Genomic DNA, 24,870 nt, shown 5'->3' with positions numbered 1-24,870 from the left:
GGCCTCGAATGAAACAAATTTTAGATGTTAATATACAGAAATATATTTCATATAATACAGTTATACACATTAAGATTTAATACATAGTGGAAGGAGGATGGTAAGTCGCCGTCGCGGGCTGAGCTCCGAGCTCCGGCGCGGCCTACATCACATAATACTGCTCACGAGATGGCGCTAACACCAATATAGACCGAGGATACATTATGACATACATAGTATAGTCGTGAGCGTAAAACAATGTTCGATGGAAATCTAGTAGCAGTCATTGTACATACGCAACATAATAGAAAAGTTTTACATTCGAATTTATTTATAACATACATACTTAAATTACAGTTTTCACCAAAAGAATAGCACTGATTACACGATTTTTGTACAAAATACTTTGTAATCATGTTTACAAATTAAGTTGTAGCGTTGCGATTATACACGACCAAACCATTTGTTTATATAACACAACACATTAACGCAAATCTGATATTTAGGCCCCTACATACTTAATTATAAAAAAATAAGTTTGTCAATTATTATTTTTATCTGTATTTTGTCTTTTGTGTTACGTGATCTGAGCGAGCAAAGCAGTAGAAACAAAGTAGCAAAGTAGATATGAGCTTAAATTCACATATTAGTTATCAATAATTGGACGCATATACCAATCGTATCCAAACATAGTACAATACACTATATTTCAACTTGATTAATTATAGTAATTTATTATCTAACGATACAATGTGATCCATTTCACCCACTTTACATACAGTATTCCAAAAGTAATAATGCGCATTGAAATCTTCGTCGCTGTTCGGCAACTGTCATATTCCCGGAGCGTCCGAAGATGATATCTATATAGAGTGGTTAAATGCATTTTCTTTATGCATAATTTAGTCAAATTATGTTTTGTGCTAAAAGAAATTAATATGTATTTGTAAGTAACGATTTTGTTTCGATAATTCCTTCTAAGTAAATAGCGAGTATAATAAACCACGATTGCTAATATATCTTTGTTGGATTGATTTACTTGGAAAATTTTATAGTTCTTTTAAAGTGTCTAACTGAAGCTGGTGTAATGATGGAAGAAAAGAAGGTTAAAATAACACAAAATTTATCACTACATAGTATAAAACAAAGTCGCTTTCACTGTCCCTATTTCCCTTTGTATGCTTAAATCTTTAAAACTACGCAACGGATTTTGATGCGGTTTTTTTTAATAGATAGAGTGATTCAAGAGGATGGTTTTAGTATATAATTTATTAGGTTTTAGACAAAGCGGGCGAAGCCGCGGGTGGCAAGCTAGTATTGTATAAAATATGGTTTTCAAACACAGGTTTATATTTAAACCATATATCTAATCATTAAAATCAGTACTGATCATTCTTCAATATTATGACAATTATAAAAAAATAAAAATAAAAACAATCAAAATCAGGGATTATCTTTATTTCTGACATTTTAGATACATCGGAACTTTCATTATGCTCTTCTTCATTTTCACTTTCCCTACTGCCATCACCTGTGTAAATCATTTCATCGATTAATTTAATTCACCTTTAAAAACAAAACCAAGAAGGGTATTGTACGGACTATGGTTCGTACACCTGGGATGCTGCTGCTACTAATAAAACTAAGCTGCTAAATAATATGATTTTATTGCTATGCTGTAATGCTAGAGTTGCACACGTACGCGGCTCGCGACGTTTTAATGTGAACTAATGCTATATGTAAATGAAAATGCTGTGATATACAAAAATGATGATTTTGCACTCTGTGCGGTTGCACCGTACAGGTATGTAATAGCAGCTCTATATAATTCCACACAGAGAGAACACGTGCAGTCACCACCAATATTTAAAGACGAATGACGGATTTTTGAGTTTTTTGACTGACAGGCTACCGTCACCTACCGCCCGATTTGTTTTTGATTGTGTATGACCGTGAATTGACTTCTATTTCTTTTGAACAAGGTGTAAAATGCAAGTGCGTTGTTTAGGGTTCTTACGATTCAATGATTCGAGTGTCTTCGGAAATACGACAATTAGCGAAGATTTGCATGCGCATTATTAAGGTTGGAGTACTGTACTTTGTTAAATAAATTCACTCTTCAGTAATTTTCTGTCTTAAAATAAACTAGGTACCGATCGATATTGTAATGGTCTATAAAAAGAGATCAAATTTTGTTTAAAAAGACCAACATAATAAATTAGTTAATACATATTTTATATACTTTGGCCGGTTGAAATACTAATATATATCAATTTACACCCTCATTGTTATTTTATTCTAATCAGCGTTAAATATAATGTTGTTGGACAAAACCACATAAAATGTATTCGAGTCAAGTGTCGCAGAACATAAATACATCGTTGTTGCAGTGTTAGCTCCAGAGCCATAATTAAACTGATTATACGGCTCAAATTAATTATAAAAATGTTAATTTTAAATCTCCCTCTAAAATTAACATTTTTCTAATAGTATGTCAACAATTTGGTCACATAGATACAAATGAAGCTAGATCGAAAGAACGACAATTTCGCGCCCTGGAAAAAGCACTCGATGAAAGTAGATCGCAAACTGACGCTAGAGTAGACACGTACAATGTACCTCAAAAATCGTACACTCAGCTCGTCGACTGCGTATCGTATTACCTAGCACCTTCCGCGAAGCCCAACAAACAATCCCAACGGAGGGCAAACGATACGCACGAGAAACGAGTGACGAATAAATCTGGAACTCCGCAACTGCCACATACCGCGACGCTGCTGCGCTGCCGAGCGGCGCGTGGCGGCGTGTGGCGGCGTGTGGCGGCGTGTGGCGGCGTGTGGCGGCGTGTGGCGGCGTGTGGCGGCGTGTGGCGGCGTGTGGCGGCGTGTGGCGGCGTGTGGCGGCGTGTGGCGGCGTGGAGCGGCGTGGAGCGGCGTGCGCGACATCTGCAAACAACAGTCTGTCCCCGACCGCTCTGAGAAGCTACACTCGCAACACTCAACACAATATCAGATGAACGAACGAACAGAACTTCTGAGGTTTTGTTCAATAATTATGCAGGATTGAGAGAAAGATGTTTACTTATTTTCTTCTCAAAATGATTTGGAACAGACTGTCACGTTATAATTATTAATACGGTTCGTGATTAAATTTAGCCGATAGGGCAAAACGGGATCCTATTACTGACATTTCTTAGTCTGTCTGTCCGTCTGTCACCAGACTCTTATCTCATGAAACGTGATAGTTAGACTTTTGAAAATTTAAGATTAAATATATATGTATGTAGTTATGTTGCCACTATATCAAACAAATACTAAAATAAAGATAAAATAAACATTTAAACGGGCTCCCAACAAAAAGGAATAATCGAAACGAAAACTTTATTTATGCTCGATATTTATAACGGCAACATGTTCACACTTGTAATATTCACAGAATCTTTATAATTTTTACTAAAAAACACGAAAAGAATATTGACATGAAAATAAATCAAATATTATAAAAACGTGAAGGTTTTTACTCGGAATTGATAATAACGACATCTATTTTCGAATGATGGTGAATTAATTTTCAGGTTCAAGTTGGATCGAACTGCACATGGTGTGCGAATTTTATTATAATCGGTTAAGTGGTTTAGGAGTCCATTGAGGACAAACATTGTGACACGAAATTTATACATATATATATATTAAGATAAATGTGAAATGATGTTATAACTTAACATTACGTGTTAGCGTAAGTTTATCAGTCTGTTCATGTATTTTTAAGCATCATTGTTGTTGAGTTACCCATATAGGAGATCGCTAATAACTTACGAACGATGTCACATTATTTTTGCGGTATTTTTACGTATGGGACATCGTTAGGTGGATATTTTATGACTAAATTGAGGTTTTAGATTACTCTTAAGTTTTGGGATTACATTTCGAAGATATCAGCAGGCCGAGACTTATGGCAGAGAATAGAATAAACGCGGAATAGAAACGAATAGAAACTGTTATCGCTAATTATTGACATATTATGGTCATGACATTTTAGTAATGGTTCGGTCACACTACCAATGACGACGACGACAACGACCAAAATTCCCATCCAGACAAAATTCGTTCAAAATGAAATATTAAAATTTCCCGACATACTGGTACTCGAAAAGAAAAAAAATTCGAGGTCAATTAAAAAAGAATAGGTTTTTTGCGATTTTCGCCGAGTCGGTAAGTTAATCGTATAATTACCTGGGACCAAAATTGTAGATCATAAAATTATCTATAAAAAACTTCCAATACATTTTTTTCTAGGAGCCACCGTTTCTACGAAAAATCTATGTTTTCACTCATTATTCTCAAAAAAAAATCCAATCACCAGAACGACCGGAAATTTTAATATTTTATTTTTAAGTGTGTTTTTCACAATTTTGTTAAATTGTGACTGGATGAAAATTTTGTTTGTGGTCGTCTTCGTCGTTGGTAGGGTGAACAAATCCTTAGCGAAATATCGTACGCTTATGACAATTAGTATCGCTAGCGGATTCTATTCCATTGCGTTTTGACGTTTGGCTAAAGGGGCAGGGATGATTCTTTATCGATTACGGTGTTCAATTGATTAGCTCAATTATACGTCGGCAAAGAAATACACATGTTTATTTTTTTTTTCTTTTAGGTGGCGCGAACGACAGAATCATTTTTATAAAGTTTTTTTTTTAATAATAAACGCGAGAATAAAAGTAAATCGTGAGACGTCTATTTCGCCCGAGTGTACACTAGCGGCGCGTACCTGCTACTTGTCGAGCAGCGACAGGCGCAGCACCTCGTCCAGCGCGCGCTGCTCGTCCCGCGCCGCGCGCTCCCGCTCCGCCTGCTCGCCCGCCGACAGCGCCAGCGCCGCGCGCAGCTCGCCCTCCGCCTCGCCCTCCCCCTCGCCCTCCGCCCGCACCGCCTCCACCGGCAGCACCAGCCCCGCCGACCGCGCGCTCGCCAGCGACTCCTCTATGGCTCTACACACACACACACTAGCGCTACTGCGGGCCGCCCGCCCGCTTCGTGGCCGAGCGAGGGCGGACGGGGCGCCTAGCGTACGTGACGCGGGGAGATCTGTCATTTCTTAGTGCGATCGAATCACAGACTCGCACGTACCTCTGCAGCATGGTCTGCTCGTGCGCCAGCAGGTCGCGCTCGGGCTCGGGCTCGGGCTCGGGGCGGGCGGGGCGCGCGCCGCGCAGCGCCTCCCACACGTCGACGCGGTCGCGCTGCGTGCCCGCCTCCATGAGGCTCTGCTGGATGGCGAAGTGCAGCAGCTCGTCGTCGTCCACGCGCTCGTCGGGCGAGCCGGCGGCGCGGTAGCCGCGGCCGAGCGCGAAGGCCGCGTCGTCCAGCACGCAGGCGGGCCCGCGCGCGCCGCCCGCCGCCAGCCGCGCCACGTGCCGCACGGCGCAGTCGCCGCCGAACAGGTTGCCGAACGTGATGCGCGCGCTCACCACGTGGAACAGCGGGATCTCTGCGACACACCCGCACGCGCTGACTTTAACGGGCGATACGATATCTTTTTTTCCCTCTTAAAGGAGATCGCCCGAGTGACTATGGCACTCGGTATCGCGATCGAACTTATTGTGTCGAGATAAAATATAGCTCAATTTAAAGGTTGATGTTAGTACTTTCAGATATGATTAAAGTTTTTCATGTAAATAAGCCGCAGTTCACGACTAAAAAATAAAACAATAATATTTTTTTACACTTAAAAAATACATAATCGAGTATAAACTAAGTAACGTTAAGTTTTACGTAATTATGACATAGGTAATATTTTAATTAACAAGACAAATGTGAAAAGTAAATCCTAAAAAAACTTATTACAAAATAAATAACGTTGAATACATTTATTTCAAATAGGAACTCTATGACATTTATGGACGCTTCAGAGTGTCAGTGTTATGTCGATTTGTCCAGTATTTAATATCTTGAGATACTGTTACTTTTTGCATTAAACATTTTTTTAAACCCGCATTTATTAAAAAATCTGCAAATAATTTTACCGAATTAAATTGGAAATACTTGCGTCGTAATTATTATTGTATTTTCAACTAGCGGTCCGCCCCGACTTCGCCCGTGGTACATATTTCACAATAAAAGGTAGCCTATGTTCTTTCTCAGGGTCTAAAGATTGTCTGTGCCAAATTTCATCAAAATCGGTCCAGTAGTTTATGCGTGAAAAACCATACATACATACATACATAATTACAAACCTTAGAGCATTAAACCAACCGGAGTGGCCATTGGCAGGCGTTCCCCTCTCGCCAAAGGTCCGAGTCCGCCGGTCATTATTAGCAGTTATATTATAAAACTAGTTGACGCGCGCCCAACGCCATTTTGTTAACGTCAGTGAACGTGAAAAAACCGGAGCAAAATATGCCAAATTGCAGTGAATTTACGTGTAAGAAGAGGTCAGAAACGTCGAATGTAATAAAGGATAATGCTACTTTTCATCTGTAAGTACTTACATCAAAAAATTGTGAAATATTGCAGCAAATTTGCAAAATACTGAAATATATTGTCAATGTAAAAGTGTTGCCACATAATAGTACTACATCCACTTTTGGGTAAATTTTGAAGTACGTAGACTGTTTTAACATTTAATTATAACTTTTATCACCATTCATATTTGTTATTATAGAGTAATAAAATTTACCCAAAGAAACCATAAATAACGTGATAAAATATACCGTTTGCAAATTCATTTATTTTTTATATCCAATATTATTAATATTTTAGAGTATATTAAGTTTAAATTTGTATTTGATTAATTTTAATGTAATTAGTTACGTTCGTAACATGTACGTAAAAAGGCATTTTTAATACGTTATTCTGGTAACGCTGCATAAAAATTAAGGATGAGACGGTACAAGAATAATATCGATATAAATATTATCCAGCTGTGGACGTCTTATGGCTGATGATGATAAATTTTATTAGTTTGTTATATTCTCAATTTTTTCTTATTTCTAAAAGCTGATTCGGGATGTCTGGATTCGATCTCGTGCAAATCATGTTACATGGGCTCCTAAACGGACTAGCACTAGTGTTTCTGCGTTAAAATAAATGTAAATATTTGTAAATAAACGATGTAAATGAACGACGAAGTTGTCTTTTTGTTCACTATTTCTTGTTTTATATGAAAATTGTGATATTCACAAAATACTGAAATAGTATTAGGCTAAACTTATTTATTTATGGGACGTCGAGTTAAGAGGCGTAATTTTTTTGTGGTTAGCTGTTGTCCTGGAACCTAATTCGGAAATTTCAGTTGACAGAAACATTTAGTTTTTGAGTTATGAATTTTTTAAAGACTCTACTTTATGGGACGTCGAGTTGAGAGGCGTTAATTTTTTTATGGTTAGAAGATGGTTAGGAACCTAAATCTAAAATTTTTCAATTGACGGGAACTTTTAGTTTTTCAGTTATGAGTTTTTGAAAACTAGAAAATTACTTTAGACTTAGTAAATTACTACATTAGAAAATTACTTTAACTAGAAAATTACTTTATACTCCTTTTTTTTTCATACGCATATTAATTGTTTTCAGTGCCAAATCGACTTTACGACGACCTCTCAACTCGACGTCCGATAAAGTACAGTTTTACTTGGTATTAAATAAGTATCATGCAGATTTATAATCTCGCACACTTTTTTAACTGCTATGTTTTGAGGTCAGATACGACTTTTTTATTCGTTATAGATGTCACAAATCACAAATATTTAATTATCATTAAAATTAAAATTCTAAATTCATTGACCATAAAGCATCGATAAGTATTATAATTATTATCGACTTTAATTATCGACGCGTTCTCGCACTATCGATGTTTACGTTGACGTTGTATACAGACACGTTGTCTATGTGTGTGTCTGTACCAAGGTTTGTACTTGTGTTTGTATAGTCGACCACACAGTCGAACACCAGCAGTGTTTGATTAAATTGTCGTGTGCGAGTGCAGCGACGTAATCTCAAAATGCGTTTTGTGTTAACATTATTTGTATGTGTTGACTCGTTCCCCCCGCAGGACTTTTTGGCTATTACATATTTTTTTATTCATTGTATTACAATTTAAAGACATGGTTTTTTTGTGTATTATGGAGTAATTTAAAATTAAAAAACCCCTGAATTTATTATAACTGAAACTGTTTACCGAGAAGGCTTTTGAAGTAAATTAATGACAGGTTATTTAAATAAATGACAATGTTTTATGAATATGTAAATGGGCGGTAGTTACCGATTTTGACGGGGAAGCCGGACGGCAGCTGCATCTGGATGAAGTCCTTGAGCTTGGCGAAGTGCGGCGAAGAGATCGACGCCATCAGGTCCAGGATCGGCATTATCTGCTCTTGCAGCTGGAACCGATCGACACCTTTATGTAGCTATGCTGTATTTCATACTTTAAGACGGCATGCACATTACATCCAGCTCCTACGGTGTCATCGGTGGTTTGGCTTTCGAGTCTTAAGGTGCTTTTCCACAGATAATGTGCGAGGATGTGTAGAGGGGTGCGCACACTATTAGTGGAAAAGCATCCTAATACAAGGTTATTGGTGAAATACACTCGAAACTTTAAGATACTCGGCGCTCGTTTCCCATGGTAATAATAAAGTAGATTCTTAATTTCTGTTCCAATGTTTCCCATTAGTAAACACCGCGTGGATCTTGTCGCTGGGACTCACCTCAAGCGGGTAGTCCTCGCAGAGCCAGAGCGTGGCGCGGAACTTCTGCACCTTGGCCGTGAGCTCGTGCGGCCGGCCCACCGCGCGCTCCGGCGCCGACCCGTCGAAGTACTCCTGCCACGGCACGGGCGCGGCGGGCGGCGGGCCGGCGGGCGGCGGGCCGGCGTCCGGCGGGCCGGCGTCCGGCGGGCCGGCGGGCTCCGGCTCCTCGTCCGCCGCCGCCAGCAGGCCCGCCAGCGGCGCGCGCGGGGCCCGCCGCTCGCCGCGCGGCACGTGCTCCCAGCGCGTCTTGGACACGAGCTCCACGTTGTTGGCGCTGAACACCTTGCACTCGAACCCGTTCACCGCCTCGCACTTGTCCTGCCGCCAGCCCCAGATGCCGCTCTTGTTCCTGCGTTCCTCGTTGCGATATTACACAATATGTGACCGCGAGCGACGGCAGTGCCGTTTGTAATCTCGCGCTCGTATCGACGTATGTGAAGAACATTTTATACGAAGCACCGACTTGTTTTATTTTACCCTTTTGGCCTTAGAATACATAACATGTTTATAAATTGACGTAGAAGCGGTCTATGCGAACCAACTAGTAGTTAAAGCCGTTTCGCGTTATCTACATAAACATTCTACACATACACAAAAACATAGTAACTTACACATTCACATACTCCGTAGTGAGACAAAGATAGAATATATTATGTTTAAACCATTAGCCGAAAACACTTAGCAACGTCACCGATAAACGCAACCCAGTTAATTGTCCGATTTCAAACGATATGTGTTTTTACGCGTATGCCGCTTCTGCCTCAGTTTATGTATCGGTCAATTAGACCTCATTCACACGAGAGTTAAAAAAGCGTTGCGTTAAAACCCGGCGTTGGCGCTTTTTAAACGTTCTCTCTGTGGTTGTTCATACTAACGCTTTAAAATCACTCATGTCTCGTCTCTGGCTTCAGTAAGACGTGGAAATGGTTTCTGCTAAATTAATGGCACTAGCGATTTGTGTTATTAAAAGACGAAAAAGAAAACAAAAGGCATTCTGGGTACATCCTCTGAATGAACAGAGATACTTAAAAGGGCAGTTTGTGACACTGTACGAATTTTTTTAATTATTTTCAAATGTCTATAACGATTTTGAATACAGGAACGGACGAGACTCCACATCTATAATTAATAGTTCGGGATCAACAATCCACGACATCGTATCGATTTTCTGATGATTATAAGCACAACAAACACGTGCTACCGCTGAGCGAGCGTGCGGCATACTGAACGCAGCGCCGGCGCTTTTTTAGCGCTCGTCTGAATAATAGTAAGAAGTTTCCTATGGTCTATTTTATTAACGCCCAACGCCGAGCGTTGAAAATACAACACTGCGCGATAAAAAAGCGTCGCGCTTTAAAAGCGCTGACGTGTGAACATATACTTGGGAATGCATTTGTTCTATTTGGACGCTTTTTTAACGGACGTTAAAAAAGCTCTCGTGTGAATTAGGTCTTAAGGAAAGCTGGCATGTTCACAGTACTCACACTTATGCAATTTCACTTACAGTATGTTCAAAAATAAATGCGACTCTAGTTTCATTTTAGACTTGAATTGTAAAATGGGTGCGTTGTAGATAAATATATGCAAATATAATTATGAAAGCTCTCATAATTTACCTGTAAAATTATAATTTAAAAGTAAATCAATTGAGGAAGTTAATTATTTATTCTAATAATAATAATTTTTTTTAATAATGTGATGACTCTGATTATTAATTAGTAACTAATTTGATTTTTGAAAAAAAAATGCCGATTTTAGTCAAAATTTATATTTTTATAACAAGATCCTTATCATCCAAATTTCCACCTTGGTGAGAAAAATTGACATTTCTAATGAAAATGAACAAAAAATTAAATGGTTTATTAAATACTGTAAAATAGTCTATAATTCTTCCATTTACTGTATCACAAAATTCTTCATAGATTTTTAGATATTCGTACTACACCAATTACATCACCCTGTATTTATAAACAATTGCAAAATATGACACATACATAGGCCGGGAGATAGTGACACAAAATTTCGGGTCATTTGTAACAGAATGGCGGTTCTACAGAGGTCTTATTACGCAATGACTAAAAGAAAAATGATGGTCAGAACGCTGGTACCGGCGGACTAGTCGCGTGGGCGTTAGTCGAACTCGTCGGATAAATAGCGAAAGTCAAACGATTTGTAACACAAAAATTTTAGAATTTACCGATAGCCCATAAAAAAGATGTAGGCGGTAGTGCGGTTTGGAATCGGAATCGGAATTGGAATTTGGAAGCGGTTTGGAATCGTCCGAAAAGTATGGCATGGCGATTTTAGTAAATGGCTGCACGACGATGGTTACCTGTGCAAAAGTTAGCCCGGTACAAATGGTTGAATTGTTTTTTTTAAATCAACGCATTCACGTCGGTATGGCGGACTGTAAGTCACATCGTAAAAGTATGGCATGACACTACCGCCTACATCTTTTTTAAGGGCTATCGGTAAATTCTAAAATTTTTGTGTTACAAATCGTTGGACTTTCGCTATTTATCCGACGAGTGTGACTAACGCCCACGCGATTAGTCCGCGGGTACCAGCGTTCTGACCATCATTTTTCTTTTTGTCATTGCGTACTAAGACCCCTCTAGACCGCCATCCTGTTACAAATGACCCGAAATTTTGTGTCAGTATCTCCCGGCCTAACATGTGCAATGTGTAAATGTGTTGACGTTCCAGCTCTTCCTAATGGGCCTATATTATGTATTCTAAGGAATCTATATAAAAAATCGTAGGAAAGTATAATCTGTACGTCCGGGCTAAAATCAAAAAATACTGTATGAATTTGATTAAAATTTAGTACAGATATAGCTCGAGACATGAGAGAGGACATACGACAGGTTTTATCCCGGAAATCCCACGGAAACGGGGACTATGCGTGTTTTTCTTTGACTACGCGGGCGAAAACGCAATCTAAAAATATGTATGTATCGGTTCGGCTCACCTCTCGAAGCAGATCTTATCGGTGTCGAGGTAGTTGAGGTGCAGCGGCGTGCGCAGGCGGTGCGCCACGTGCGCGGCGGGCGGCTCGGGCCAGGCGCGCCCCGCCCCGCCCCCCGCGCCCCCCGCGCCGCCCTCCGCCGGCCCCTCCAGCCACTCCGTCCACACCGTGCCCGCGCCGTGGTCCAGCTCCACCAGCTTCGCCGACTTGCCTGCGACACACACGCGTGCTGTAGCGCCCTCCCCGCCAGTGCGCCCGCCCCGCCCCCCGCGCCCCCCGCCCCCCGCGCCCCGCACTCACCCTGGCCGGTGAAGATGTAGGTGCGGTCGCCGCGCTGCCAGCGGTTGTCGCTGAAGCCGAGCAGCGTGGTGTCGACGCGCACGTTGGCGCCGCGCTTGTACACGCGGTACGTGTCCGACGGGCACAGCCGGGACACCAGCGGCACTGGAACGATACCGACGAATGTCATTGTGGATAGATGGTCGACGTGGACGACGTGTGACACGACAAATTATATTAAATTTTTTCACTCAAACTCAAAGTCAAACATTTATCGCACGCCCCACATGACACAACGAGAAGCGTGTGAGTGTTGTCTATTCTCAAAAGACGACGTTGTGTCGTTCATGACATAAAATTGTTCACATATTCGAAATTAGATAAGAAAGTCATTAAAGAATGCACGTTTTCAAATCTAGGAACTTCAATTGTGACTACAGACTGGTTTTACCAATTAATTTAATTTATGTAATATAATAATGACAAATTAAAAAATAAATCAACGCTGTCCGTTGATCTGTACGTCTGTATATTTTGTTCCAACGATAAAAATAAAATTAGGCAATCTAATGAGTTGAATCATCTTTTAATTTATCCTAAGGATGAGCCCTATTGATTGGTGCTATAAAACTCTGAATGGTTTAAAATACATATTAATTAAAATTTTATGACAGAATTTCAAATTTTAATCGTTCCCCATTCTATTTTCATTTTTCCATTTTATCTTATCTGCTTGCCGATAATATAGTAATATAGTAAACTACCTTTTCTGAAGCCGATATTTATAATTTCCCGCTTAATAATTGAATTTACATTTCCTCTGAGTACCTTTTTTTTATTGACGACGCGGTTGGCGCAGTGGTAAAGCAACTGCCTACTGAGCCGACGGTCCCGGGTTCGATCCCCGGTCAGGGCAAATATTTGTGTGATGAACTCAATTATTTGTTCTTGGGTCTGGGTGTTATTATCTATATATGTATTTATAATATTATATTTATCGTCGCCTAGTACCCACAACACAAGCCTTTGAGCTTACTGTGGGACTAGGTCGATTTGTGTAATAATGTCCTATAATATTTATTTATTTATTTATTTATTTATTTTATCTCACGGTTTCCTGTTTGTATTATAAAACGTGTGAGGCGTGCACTTTTTGGATTTGCCAAATTTTTATTCAATTATACTTCTTCTAGAAGCACTTTTGAATCGACACAGTCTTTTACCACCGATTCGGAAAGCAGTATCTATGGAGATTTTCATCTTTCATGTATTCGTTAATGCTATAATAGGCTCTCTGAACTAATACATTTATTATTATATAAATTTCCCAGTACACGCACCCCAGGAGGTGAACTCCCACTTCATCTCGACGTAGAAGTCGGGCGCGAGGCTGAGGCGGTCGAGCAGCGCGGGCACGCCGGCGGCGCGCGCCTCGTGCCGGCGGTGGTCGCGCCGCGCCAGCACCAGCGCCAGCAGCAGAGCGTCGCCGCGCGCCGTCGCCTCCTGCACCGCTGCGCGCACAGACTCAGCTTATAGACCAGGGTCGATCATTTTTTAAACAAAAAAAAATAGTAGTAGGATGAAACCCATTAGAAAAGGAGGGGAATGTATGATAAAAATTAAAGGAAAAATAAATTACAGACAATCCGAGTTCGGGAAGTGGGAGGGGGGGGCTTCTAAGCTAAAAAATGGTTTCTCTTGATTTCCGACAAAACTACAAGTCCTATGGAAAAAGTTCAATTGCAAAATTGTAGATAATAAAAAGTTCTACAACTTTTGTATTCGCAATTTTTTCACATAACCTCAAAATTTAGATGAAAAATTCAAAAAACCAAGTTTTTGGTTTTTTATTTCTTTTTCAAAAAAAAAAAATATTTTTTCTACGATATTTGGTGAAAACTTACCTTATTATGTCCCAAATACACTGTAATTTATTTGATTGAAAATATTTATTTTTTCGCCTTATTTTAACTTAATACCAAAAAAACAACCTAATTTTCAATCGAAAATTCTGACAAAATATCAGCTTTTTTAACGTGATAACGTTTTTAAAATCGTTTTAGTCGGGTGACATGTTCAGAAACTTGTGTCACACCAAAACATCACGAGCGCGATCGCAGGTATAACGAGAGAGAGACGGACCGATCTCCCGTCTCATCTCGAGCGCTGCCACCAATGAGACGTTATCACGTAAACATCTCGATCGTAAACCTACTTTACAAACAACCAATTTTTTTTTTCAAAAAGTTTGGGGGCTTTTTGTTTGTTAAAATATCTAGTTTCTGATAGTGTAAAATATAATATACATTACCATAGTAAATTTACTCAGAAAATGCATACAAACAGTGTGATAATGAGCTTTTACTAAATCAGGCACACTTCTCGAACTCTATATTTTCTCTTGTATCGGCTTTTCGGTAACATTTCAAAAGAAAAATAAATCTGATCAAAGTAACGATACCACAGCAGCATACAGCTAACATTTGACAGCATGTTCATAAACAAAATGATGTCGATAAAAACATTTCAGGTCGTTTGAGAAATTTGCCTGACTTAGTGAAAGCTCATTATATATATATACATGAGGTTATGTGAAAAAATTGTTAATACAAAAGTTGTAGATCTTTTTAATACCTACAACTTTGCCATTGAAACTTTTTCCCATAGGACTTGTAGTTTTGTCGGAATTTAAGAGAAACCATTTTTTATTTATTTATTTATTTATTTATTTATGGAACACACAACAATAAATACACATTACATTATATATAGGATGACATTATCTAATTACATAATTGTATCTTATGTATTTATCAATTATAGGTGTACACAACATTCACATTAATAACACTTATACAATTAAACAAAATAGAAAGAAAAACATAATCAATATACTAAATTTTTATATACTACTGGAAAAACTGTGAATAATTTGATGCTTATACTGTGCGAGGGATCCGAAAAATATATCAAGATCTGGTAAGAGCATTATTTGTTGGTTATAAGTAGCACACAGTCTCGATAATGGAGCATGTTTGCCTAGGTTAGTTTTGCAAACTGGAACACAAAAAAGGTGTTTTACCGGTTTTCTGGGAAGGCGATACGGTATCTGAAAAGCGATGTTAGAAATAATGTCCTCGCAGACAACAGCACCGTTTACACATTTATGGAGAAATAGTAAATCGTGTAATTTGCGACGGTCACGTAACGAAATCATTTTAAAAAAATCTAAGCGTTCACCATATGGGCAGCGATGTGATATACCTCGAGAGGCAAAAGCCAAGTGTCTCGTAAAGGAACGCTGAATAGTTTCAATACGCTGCGAATGTACGGCATAGTAGGGATTCCATACCACACAAGCAAACTCGAGGTGACTGCGAACCAGAGAATTATATAGAACTATTTTAGTTGATGTCCTAAAATGTGAGTCATGTCTTTTAATAAAGCCCAACATCCGTGCTGCATTTTTGATAATATTGTCTAGGTGAGATGTTAACCTAAGTCCGCTATCTAAAGTGACGCCAAGATCCACAATTTGAGTATTTTCAGTTAGTGCAACATTTTCGATATTATATTTAGAATGCAGTAGTGATTTTTTTCGCGTAAATCTTATATAAGAACATTTTTTGGAGTTGATGACCATACAGTTAGCTTTACACCAGATTGCTATGTTGTCTAAATCATCCTGAATAGCATTTACGTCTGATAAATTTTCGATCGATTTATAGATTTTTAAGTCGTCAGCAAAGAGAGCATAGTGGCAATGTTTGATGCAGTCAGAAATATCATTAATATAAGTAAGAAATAGCAGTGGACCCAAGTGGGACCCCTGTGGGACTCCAGATGTTGCAGTAAACATACTCGACTTAAAACCCTTCACAACCACTTCCTGCGATCTATTATAAAGGTAAGATGCGAACCATTTCAAAATGGAGCCTGATACACCGTAATTCTTTAATTTTATGAGCAGTGTTTCATGATCAACCTTATCAAAAGCGCTGCTGAAGTCCGTGTAGATCGCGTCAACTTGGCCTCCGTTATCCAGTACATTCGTTATGTCAGACAAGAATTTCACAAGATTTGTTTGGATAGAATGACCTTTACGAAAACCATGTTGATGTGGTGATATAAATTTATCCAAGTAGCGAGTAACTATAGGACAAACAAGAGATTCAAAAACTTTTGATAAGGTTGATAAAATAGTGATAGGTCTATAATTACTAACAATGGTTTTTATATACTGGCACAATCTTGGAAAACTTCCAACGCTCGGGGAATATACCTTGTTCGAGAGACTCATTGAAAATATTAGCTAGAGGAGAAGCTATCGTGACGGCTACACGCTTAAGAAAAATGGGTGGGATAAGATCCGGCCCAGCACCTTTGTTAACATCGAGTTGTTTTAACTTTGCAAGAACCTCTTTTTTGGTAACATTGAATTTGGAACAAGAATCATTATAACAAGTCATTTTACTCGAACAAATTGGAAGCGCTTTTATTATTGGATTAGAATATATGGATGAAAAATGAGAGGCAAAGAGGTTCGCAATGTCAGGACCGTTTTCTGCGGTAAGATTGTCGAGACACATAACAGACGGTATTGATGATAGACAATTATTTCGCTTACTATTAACATATTTCCAAAATGCTTTACTATCTCTTTTGATGGCTTCTTCAATTTTTTGTTTGTAGTTTTGATGACAACGTGAACTTATTTTTTTGCATCTTTCTCGCAATACATTAAACTCAAACAGATCGCGGGGGTTTCGGAACTGTTTATACTTACGCCTTATTTTATCCTTCTCTTTAATGATACGAATTAAAGCGGGAGAAAACCAGGGAGGATATTTGCTTTTTTTAATGTAACTTTTCGGTACATGATGATCAATTACGCCTCGCAAAACATCATAAAACAGCTCCACCTTCTTATTGATATCATTAACATGTAGGAATTTAGAGTACCAATCAATATTTTCCAGCTCTCGCACAATATCATCATAATTAGCCTTAAAAAAGTTATAGCTAACAAAGTTATTACATCGCAAAGTAGAAGGTACGTTAGATTCGACACACATCAAAAGACTAGGATGATGAGGATCTGGCTTAGTCAATATATCAATCGCCGAGGATACGTTACAACAAGAGATATTTGTCAGGGCTAAGTCCAACATTTTACCATTGTGATTAAGAACATTATTAATTTGATCAAGATTATTAATGTTTATAAAATCAACAAGAGCACATTCCACATTACCGTGATACTCAACTGGAACCATTACTTCACGATTAGTACAGATATTGACCCATTTTATATTACCCAAATTAAAATCACCAAGAATTATTACGTTTCCCATTTCCTCTATAACATTATTAGCATTTGAAATAAATCTTTGAAGAGCTTTGTGATTGGTTGGAGGTGGGAGGTAAATAGTACAGATAGGAACATTTTTTACAACACCGTCAATTTCGATTATAACATTTACCCAAAGATCCTCGTATTCGGTTTCGTATTTCAATAGTCTAGAAGACTGAAATTTTCGGGAAACAGCGATTAGAACTCCACCTCCATCCAACTTAGCATTCCTATTACAATTGCGATCTCTACGATATACAGTATACCGGGAATCAAATATCTCACTGCTAGAAATATTACATTTCAGCCACGTTTCACAAAAAACAATTATATCATACGAGTTTAATACTATATTCTTAAATACTTCGTTAGTTTTTGTCCTAAGTCCTCTAACATTTTGATAGTATATGTTAACCATTATGAAGATAATAAAAACCGTCACATTCATACATTAAACAATAATATTAATACAAAGTTAAACCATTTTCTTAATACTATCTAAGCAACGGATCTGCAATGCCTGACTGGTTTCATTTTTGCGCACAAATATTTTTCCATTTCGGACCCAAACAAATTTATAGTTCGTTTCTTTTGCCTTTAATCTAGCAGTAGCATGAAGAATTTTGTTAGCAGGAGTTAAATGCTCAGCAACATAAACTGGCTTATTAGTACCACCAATCCCCAGATGATGTGTACTTAATTTATCATCACTATTACATTTATTATATTTTTGCACCGCTGCAAGTAGGATGTCGCGATGGCGGGGGCTTCTTAATTTGGCAACAACAGCACGCGGCCGACCATCATCTTTATTTATTTTGGCTATGCGAGTTACTTGCACTATATCATCGTCCTTAATATCGGCATTCACTACTTTAGCCAGTTGGTTCAAACAATTCGAAAGATTTTCACTACGGTTTTCAGGAATGCCATTAATTTCCAAATTACTTTCACGTAGATGTTGCTCAGTGTAGGCTAGACGACTTGTGAGATCTTTAACAGTAATTACCAAGGTAGCATTTTCTTTCGTTAGATTAGTCATTATGTTATCATTTTCCTTTACGCGCAGTTTAAGAGCTTCGTACTGGTCGTTTAAAAAAGTAAGTGATTCATGAAAGTCCGAAATTTGTTTTGTTAACGTACTAAACTTGTCACACACTGCTTTGGTGACAGCATTTTGTATCACTTCGGTCATGTCGCTTTTAAAGGAATCTAGTATTTTTTGCAAGCTCGCTTCAGTCACAGGGTTGGAATCATCACTAGCGTTAGGTCGCGACCAGCTTGAGCCTCCCATTTTATTTCTAAGCGTTATATTGCTATCAGCTACGTGTGAGCTCAAATCGTCGCAAACTGGCTCTTTTAGTATATTCCGGATAGGCGTATTTGTATTGTCAAGCTTGGGTCGTAGATTAAGACACGCAGGACATTTCCATGAGGACTTTTTTTCGGGTAGCATAGCAATAAACCTTTTATCACTGGTCCCTGCACATTGTAAGTCGTAGACCGAGGAACATAGAGAACATCTCAGTGAATGCGTACCCTTAACAGTATTATGACACCCAGCACAAACGTTAGACATTGTTCAAAAAAAAAAAAAAAAGTTTTAATTTCTTGTATAAAATTAATTGTAATACTTAGTATGGATAATTAACTAATAAGTGTATAGGTTAATTAAAAAAAAATATAATAATGAAAACACAAAAAAAAATATCAAGTACGACTAGGGTTTGAACCAGCATCTATTGGACGATTTATTGTAATACACTGCACAGTTACTTCTAATAGCTACGAGCACAGTTACACACTTTTGCGAAATTATTAGTCTTATTCGACGATTGATCGAAGTAACGAAACAAAGTTTTTGTATTACCCCCGTGATAATTTTTTCTTTACGATATCAAAAGTTTAATCACAAAACACTATTTCATCACGTTAAAAATTATTAATATTGGTTCCTAGTTATAACAATGGAATCCAAATTCACTTAAAACACTTCAACAATCACTTTAATCTTCTTTATGTTACTTGTTTACGGAACTTATGTTCAACACTAAAGACGATTATTTCCAATCACTTTATGATCGATAGACTGTACGTAGCGTTAAGATAACGTTTACACTTGTTAATTGCTGACTATTTTACTATATTTCGCACTTGTGCTTCAACAAAACTTAGGTATTCTATTTTTAAATTAAAAAAATACGGAGACTAATTGTAGAAGTGTCAACTGTCAAAAAGACGAGCTATTAATCGCCTTTTTAGCCTTAAAAGCTCCCCCCCTCCCACTTCCCGAACTCGGATTGTCTGTTATTTATTTTTCCTTTAATTTTTATCACATTCCCCTCCTTTTCTAATGGGTTTCATCCTACTACTATTTTTCTTAGGTTTTTATCATTTTGGAAGGGATTGGCCCTGGTGTATTAGTCTACATCACCCGGAACATTTCTCTGTTATACGCGAGCGCGGCGCTCACCGGTCCAGCCGTCCTTCTCGCAGTTGACGTCCGCGTCGGCGTCGAGCAGCGCGCGCACGCACTCGGTGTGCCCGAGCGTGATGGCGAGCAGCAGCGGCGTCCGCCCGCGCGGGTCCTTGCGCTCCATCTCCTCGCCTGACACCTGCGATGGCGCAACGTTATCCTGCTATATTATGCCGAACTAACATTTCTTTATGCGCGAAAGCGTGTTTATGAAGAGAAATATTTTTTTACTACCATCCATTTATAATTTCCATTCTACCTTCATTGAGAAACAAAATATCTTTAATTGGTCTATGTCACAACGGAGAACGACTCGTGGTGGTGGTTTTAAAGCTTAATATATTATAGTCACATAATACATTAATTTATTTCATATACAGTGGTGGTCACATAATTAAAGACACCCCCTAATTGACTATAAAAGATTTACATTAGGAACTACAATTACCTGAAAAAGTTATTTAATCTAGTATTATTTTTATTAAACCATACTAGACAATGTGTTCTTTAAAATGAGGGACAAAAATAGTTATATTCCTTGTTAGTTTCGACACTTGCTCTCTGTGGGAATGTAACACAAACTTTGTTTACATACGTGTAGCTGGCCACTTAATTAAAGACAACAAGAAATGCGTTAGAATTTTTTATAAATAAAAAGAAACAGTATTGTGCTTTTCTTTGTTTTGCCGCGTAATTTCATAAATCGTTGACACTCCATAATTATTTTAAGTATTTTTAACTTTTAAAATTAAAATTCATACGTTTAATAGTTTTTATATCAATTATTATGGTTAAAAACAAGAGTTGCGACTCCTCCACGAGAAAAAATATTTTTAACTTCCATTATAGTTAAACTGTTCCAAGGATATGGTTATCAATGCTATAAATAAAATATGTCAAGATGTTCCACACGACCGAAAACGTACTCAGAAAAGCAAAACCAAGTGAAACTACTTGGCCGAAAGTTTCAAAAATGGTGTTGTTGGCTAAAAAAGATCCATTTAAAGGGTCGGAACTGATACAGTTCAGAGTTGTATGGTGCAGCAGGCTTGAAGGGGGTGTCTGCAAAGACAATTAGACGGAGATTGTGTGAGGAAAACTTGCACTGAAGAGTATCTCGGAAAGTACCACTTTTGAAGAAACAACATGTGAAGGCAAGATTTGACTTTGCTACAAAATACGAACACTGGACTGAACAAGAATGGAAACATGTGCTGTTTTTGCATGAAACTAAGATTAATATGATTAATTCTGTCAGAAAAGAATATGTAAGACGCCATCTCAATAAGAAAACGGATCTAAGATACACTAATAAGTAGTCATACATGGGGGTGGAAATATCAAAGTGTGGGGCTATTTTTCTGGACTTGGCGTTGGACCTGTCAAAGAGACAGAAGGCAACATGGATAAAGTCCAGTACAAGTATATTTTAGAGCAATCCATGCTGCCCTATGCGGAGGAAAATTTACCTTTTGTTAGGACTTTTCAACACGATAATGATCGTAAGCACACAGCAAAAGTAGTGAAATGCTTGTTATGCTGTAACTGTTTTGGATTGGCCCCCCTACAGTCCGAATTTAAATCCGATCGAAAACTTATGGAATCAAGAAAGAAAGAAGTCGTGGCAAAGCGGTCAACAAACGTCGACTAACTTTGCAAAGCATTTTCGAAGAATGGAACCAAATTAGTGATGCAACTTGTACAAAATTAGTTGCTTCAATGCCCAAGAGATGTAAACCGTCATTACTGCCAAAGGACATGCAACCAAATATTGAAAAGTGTAAAAATGTTTTTTAAATACGTCAGACATTTTGTGTTGGAAAAATAATCTCATTAAAATAATAATTTTTTATATTTCTTATAAGCGAGTCTTATGTCTTTAATTATATGGCCAGAGCTTTGCTAGGTTAAAACTGCTAGTAGTAAGGATGAACCGATTAAAATCTAACAAACCGATAATTTTTATCGATAAAATTTAGTTTAGCATGAGACAACACATACTTGAATATTTTAAAATTATTTAGCAAGTTCTAATGATAGTGTAAAAAAAAATGTTGAGGTAAGTGTCTTGGTTAGTATAAAATGCTCTTAGTGTCTTTAATTATGTGACCACCACTGTATGTAACAAATGTTGTAACATCACCACTGCTAGGACGGTGAAGGAAAACATGAGGAAACGAACATGTTGAAAAATCAAAAAATGGCCAGCATGGTCACAGATTAGATTCTAGGCGTGGTGGATTATGGCCTGTACCCTCATAGGAGGCCCGTCTCCCAGCAGTGGGAATGTATATGGGCTGATGATGATTTAACAAAATTCAAATCACATCATAATTAGTTATTATGTATTATTAAGTTTTTCTGAATATCAAGTCAAGTTTTTTATGGAGTTTACAAAGATATTTATCATGGTGGATGTACTTTGTAATTATTTGTGTTTATTTGGTGTTGTACTTTGGAATATCATTTTCAATATTAAAATAAAAATAAAAATTAATAACAAACATTATGAATTATTGTGTAAGTTATTTCACTACCTAAGACAAAATGTAATATACACATGTAGATGTGAATAAGCAATAACATGAGTAATTGTGATTGATTCCACAGAGTGTAATGAGATTTGCAACTCCTCGTGCAGCTCCGAGCAGCCCACTAATCCTGACCCACAACCCCCTTCTATGGCTTCCTCACAAATATCTTAATGAGATTATATTTTCTCCAATTTTCAAATACTGAATCAGTATTAGTTTCTACTCACTTATTATTTATTATATGGATAAATGTTTTGGAGTCAAATTATTATTTCAAATAGAATTAAAAAATTGTCAATATTGCTATATTTTATTTTTGTTTAGCATTTTTTTTTATATTTGTTTGATCAAGCAAATTATAGTGATATAGCTTAGAAATCAAAATGTCCAAATATTGAAATGAAATGAAATAAATTTATTTGTCCATTTATGTTTTATAATTAACTAGCAATGCCCTGCGGTTTCACCCGCATTGATAGCGATATCGTGACAGTGAAAAGTCTACTATAGGTCGGACTATAGGTTTAATTTTTAATCACATGAAAATCACCTTTACCCCGTCCGCGTCCCGCACTATGGCCTGCTCAATTGTATTGAACAGTATACCTTCTATTTAAGATTGACACTTTTAAAAATTCGTTATATCTTTTGAATGGAATATCCAATTTTTTTCATTTAAAAAGTATTTTGCTGGTATTGAAACAGTCTATAATAAAACATCTTTTATAATGGGATAAGGATTAATATATGTGTATGGATAACATGGTTTGATTACTGTCGGCACTTCTATTTACTTTGAAAACGTAAAAAAGTTGTTGTAGTAACATAACTACTGAAGATGGACATATGGTATTGCAGACTTTCTTGTAGATATTGATCCGTAGAACATTTTTTTGTTCTATCTTCAATAGATTCCGCATCGCACGCGATGACAAAAGTTTTATTGAGGAATTTTTTCCACCTTGGGTTACATTATTTTAGTAAGCATTTTTGGTAAGGATCTCTAATTTTTTTGAAAATGCAATATAGCCTATGTTGCTCAGTGAAGATGCAGCTTTCTAATGGTGAAAGAATTTTTGAAATCGGTCCAGTAGTTTATGCGTGAAAACCATACATACATACATACATAATTACAAACTTTTCCTCTTTATAATATTAGTATAGAAGTATAGATGTATGACAGTGGGTCCCGCTTCTTGGTTATGTTATAAACATATTTTAAGGACAGTAGTAGTAGGAAGTTAACTAGTAAATAATCTCATGTAATGGAAGTTAAAAAATAAATAATAAATAAATTTAAAATATTTTATATATAGGTATTATGATTGTATTAACTTCATAAAAAAATGACATGCCGGTTTTCTCACAAATTCAAGCACTGGTAATATGTATAATGCACAGATCAGTTAAAAAATAAATTCACTTTCTGCACTCTCTCCAGGTCTCGAACCCTGAGACTTCAATATAAGTCCAAAATCCTCACAACTGAGCCACCATTGCTTTTCTGCAGCAGTTTAATAATATTATTGTGAAAAGGTGATGTGATTTGTGAATTTAGCAGGTAGGTATTGGTACAAACCTCATTATTTTGTAAAGCCTGCTTCAACTCCTCGTGCTTGTTGTGCCACACCAGCCAGTGCACTGGGTACTGGGTCACTACCTCGGACTCTATCACCGGCATTTTGACACCACATCGATAAACCCCACACAAATGCTGTCAATTTAGGGGATCTTCACCATACTTTGTTATTCCGTAAAATCACAACATTTCGCCACGTCTCAAGTAATCACTGTACGCATATTTTGCGGTAAATTATTATGAGGGAATAAGAAAACACATACACCTCATATCATTGTCGTGCTTATCTTCCTTCTTATAAACAACAGGTAGGCTACGAAGTATTCCAAATGCTGCCAGCATTTATGTACCTATAGTCTATGCTGGCATGGAAGTCTACTGTGATAATTTTTCGGCTAAACTGTACATTATAGGGCGTGGAGTTGAGAGTCGTAATTTTTTTTGTGGTTAGCTATTGTCCTATGGAACCTAAATCTGAAATTTCACAGCGCGAAAACTTTTTGTTTTTGAGTCACGAATTTTTGAAAATCGGAAAATTTTACTCCATTTTATCTTTGAAACGCGAACTTACTGTTATGACAGTGTCAAATTGACCTACAGCGATTGTCAAACGCGTTTCATTTCAGGTAAAACATTTCTATCTAACAAAAAAAAATATTATAATTTAAATTTTATTTATAAAATTTGTATATTTTTTAACAACAACATTAAAAATAATTATTATTAAGTATAGTTTTTGTAAAATAGATTAAATAAAATAAAATTATTAATATTCGCAATTTATAATTTAACAAAAATATTAATCGAAGTGTCTAGTCGTCCGCTAAACGGATGAATAAAATAAATTAGTCGTCCGATTACCGGATGAATAAAATAATTTAATCGTCCGATTATTCGGATTACTAGATAACCTTTTAACACTAAAGCTAGTTGGGTTGGACTAAAGCAAAGGGGGC

The 24,870-nt window shown here is 37.4% G+C and overlaps 2 protein-coding genes across 2 annotated transcripts; both read right to left on the bottom strand.

Moving 5' to 3' along the window:
- Nucleotides 1-2,597: 2,597 nt before the first annotated feature.
- Nucleotides 2,598-24,306, bottom strand: LOC149483121 (ankyrin repeat domain-containing protein 13D). Its single transcript, XM_089702149.1, has 10 exons — nucleotides 23,915-24,306; nucleotides 19,799-19,940; nucleotides 13,313-13,483; nucleotides 11,994-12,137; nucleotides 11,697-11,904; nucleotides 8,684-9,074; nucleotides 8,239-8,356; nucleotides 5,109-5,469; nucleotides 4,750-4,969; nucleotides 2,598-3,091 (listed from the first exon to the last, which is right to left on the bottom strand). Exons 1-9 carry the CDS (start codon nucleotides 24,014-24,016, stop codon nucleotides 4,753-4,755), a joined length of 1,854 nt encoding a protein of 617 aa, XP_089558275.1. The 5' UTR covers nucleotides 24,017-24,306; the 3' UTR covers nucleotides 2,598-3,091; nucleotides 4,750-4,752.
- LOC149483122 (uncharacterized) lies at nucleotides 16,451-19,558 on the bottom strand. The gene has a single exon (XM_089702345.1). It carries the CDS (start codon nucleotides 18,902-18,904, stop codon nucleotides 17,801-17,803), a length of 1,104 nt encoding a protein of 367 aa, XP_089558471.1. The 5' UTR covers nucleotides 18,905-19,558; the 3' UTR covers nucleotides 16,451-17,800.
- Nucleotides 24,307-24,870: the final 564 nt, after the last annotated feature.

The sequence above is a fragment of the Colias philodice genome, chromosome 13 (genome assembly GCF_061535455.1).
Source record: "Colias philodice isolate Cphi_HAF_F1 chromosome 13, ilColPhil1 Martin Lab GWU primary, whole genome shotgun sequence".
Classification (NCBI taxonomy): domain Eukaryota; kingdom Metazoa; phylum Arthropoda; class Insecta; order Lepidoptera; family Pieridae; genus Colias; species Colias philodice.
Note: the sequence above shows the minus strand (reverse complement) of the source record. Positions and strands in the feature narration are given on the sequence as shown.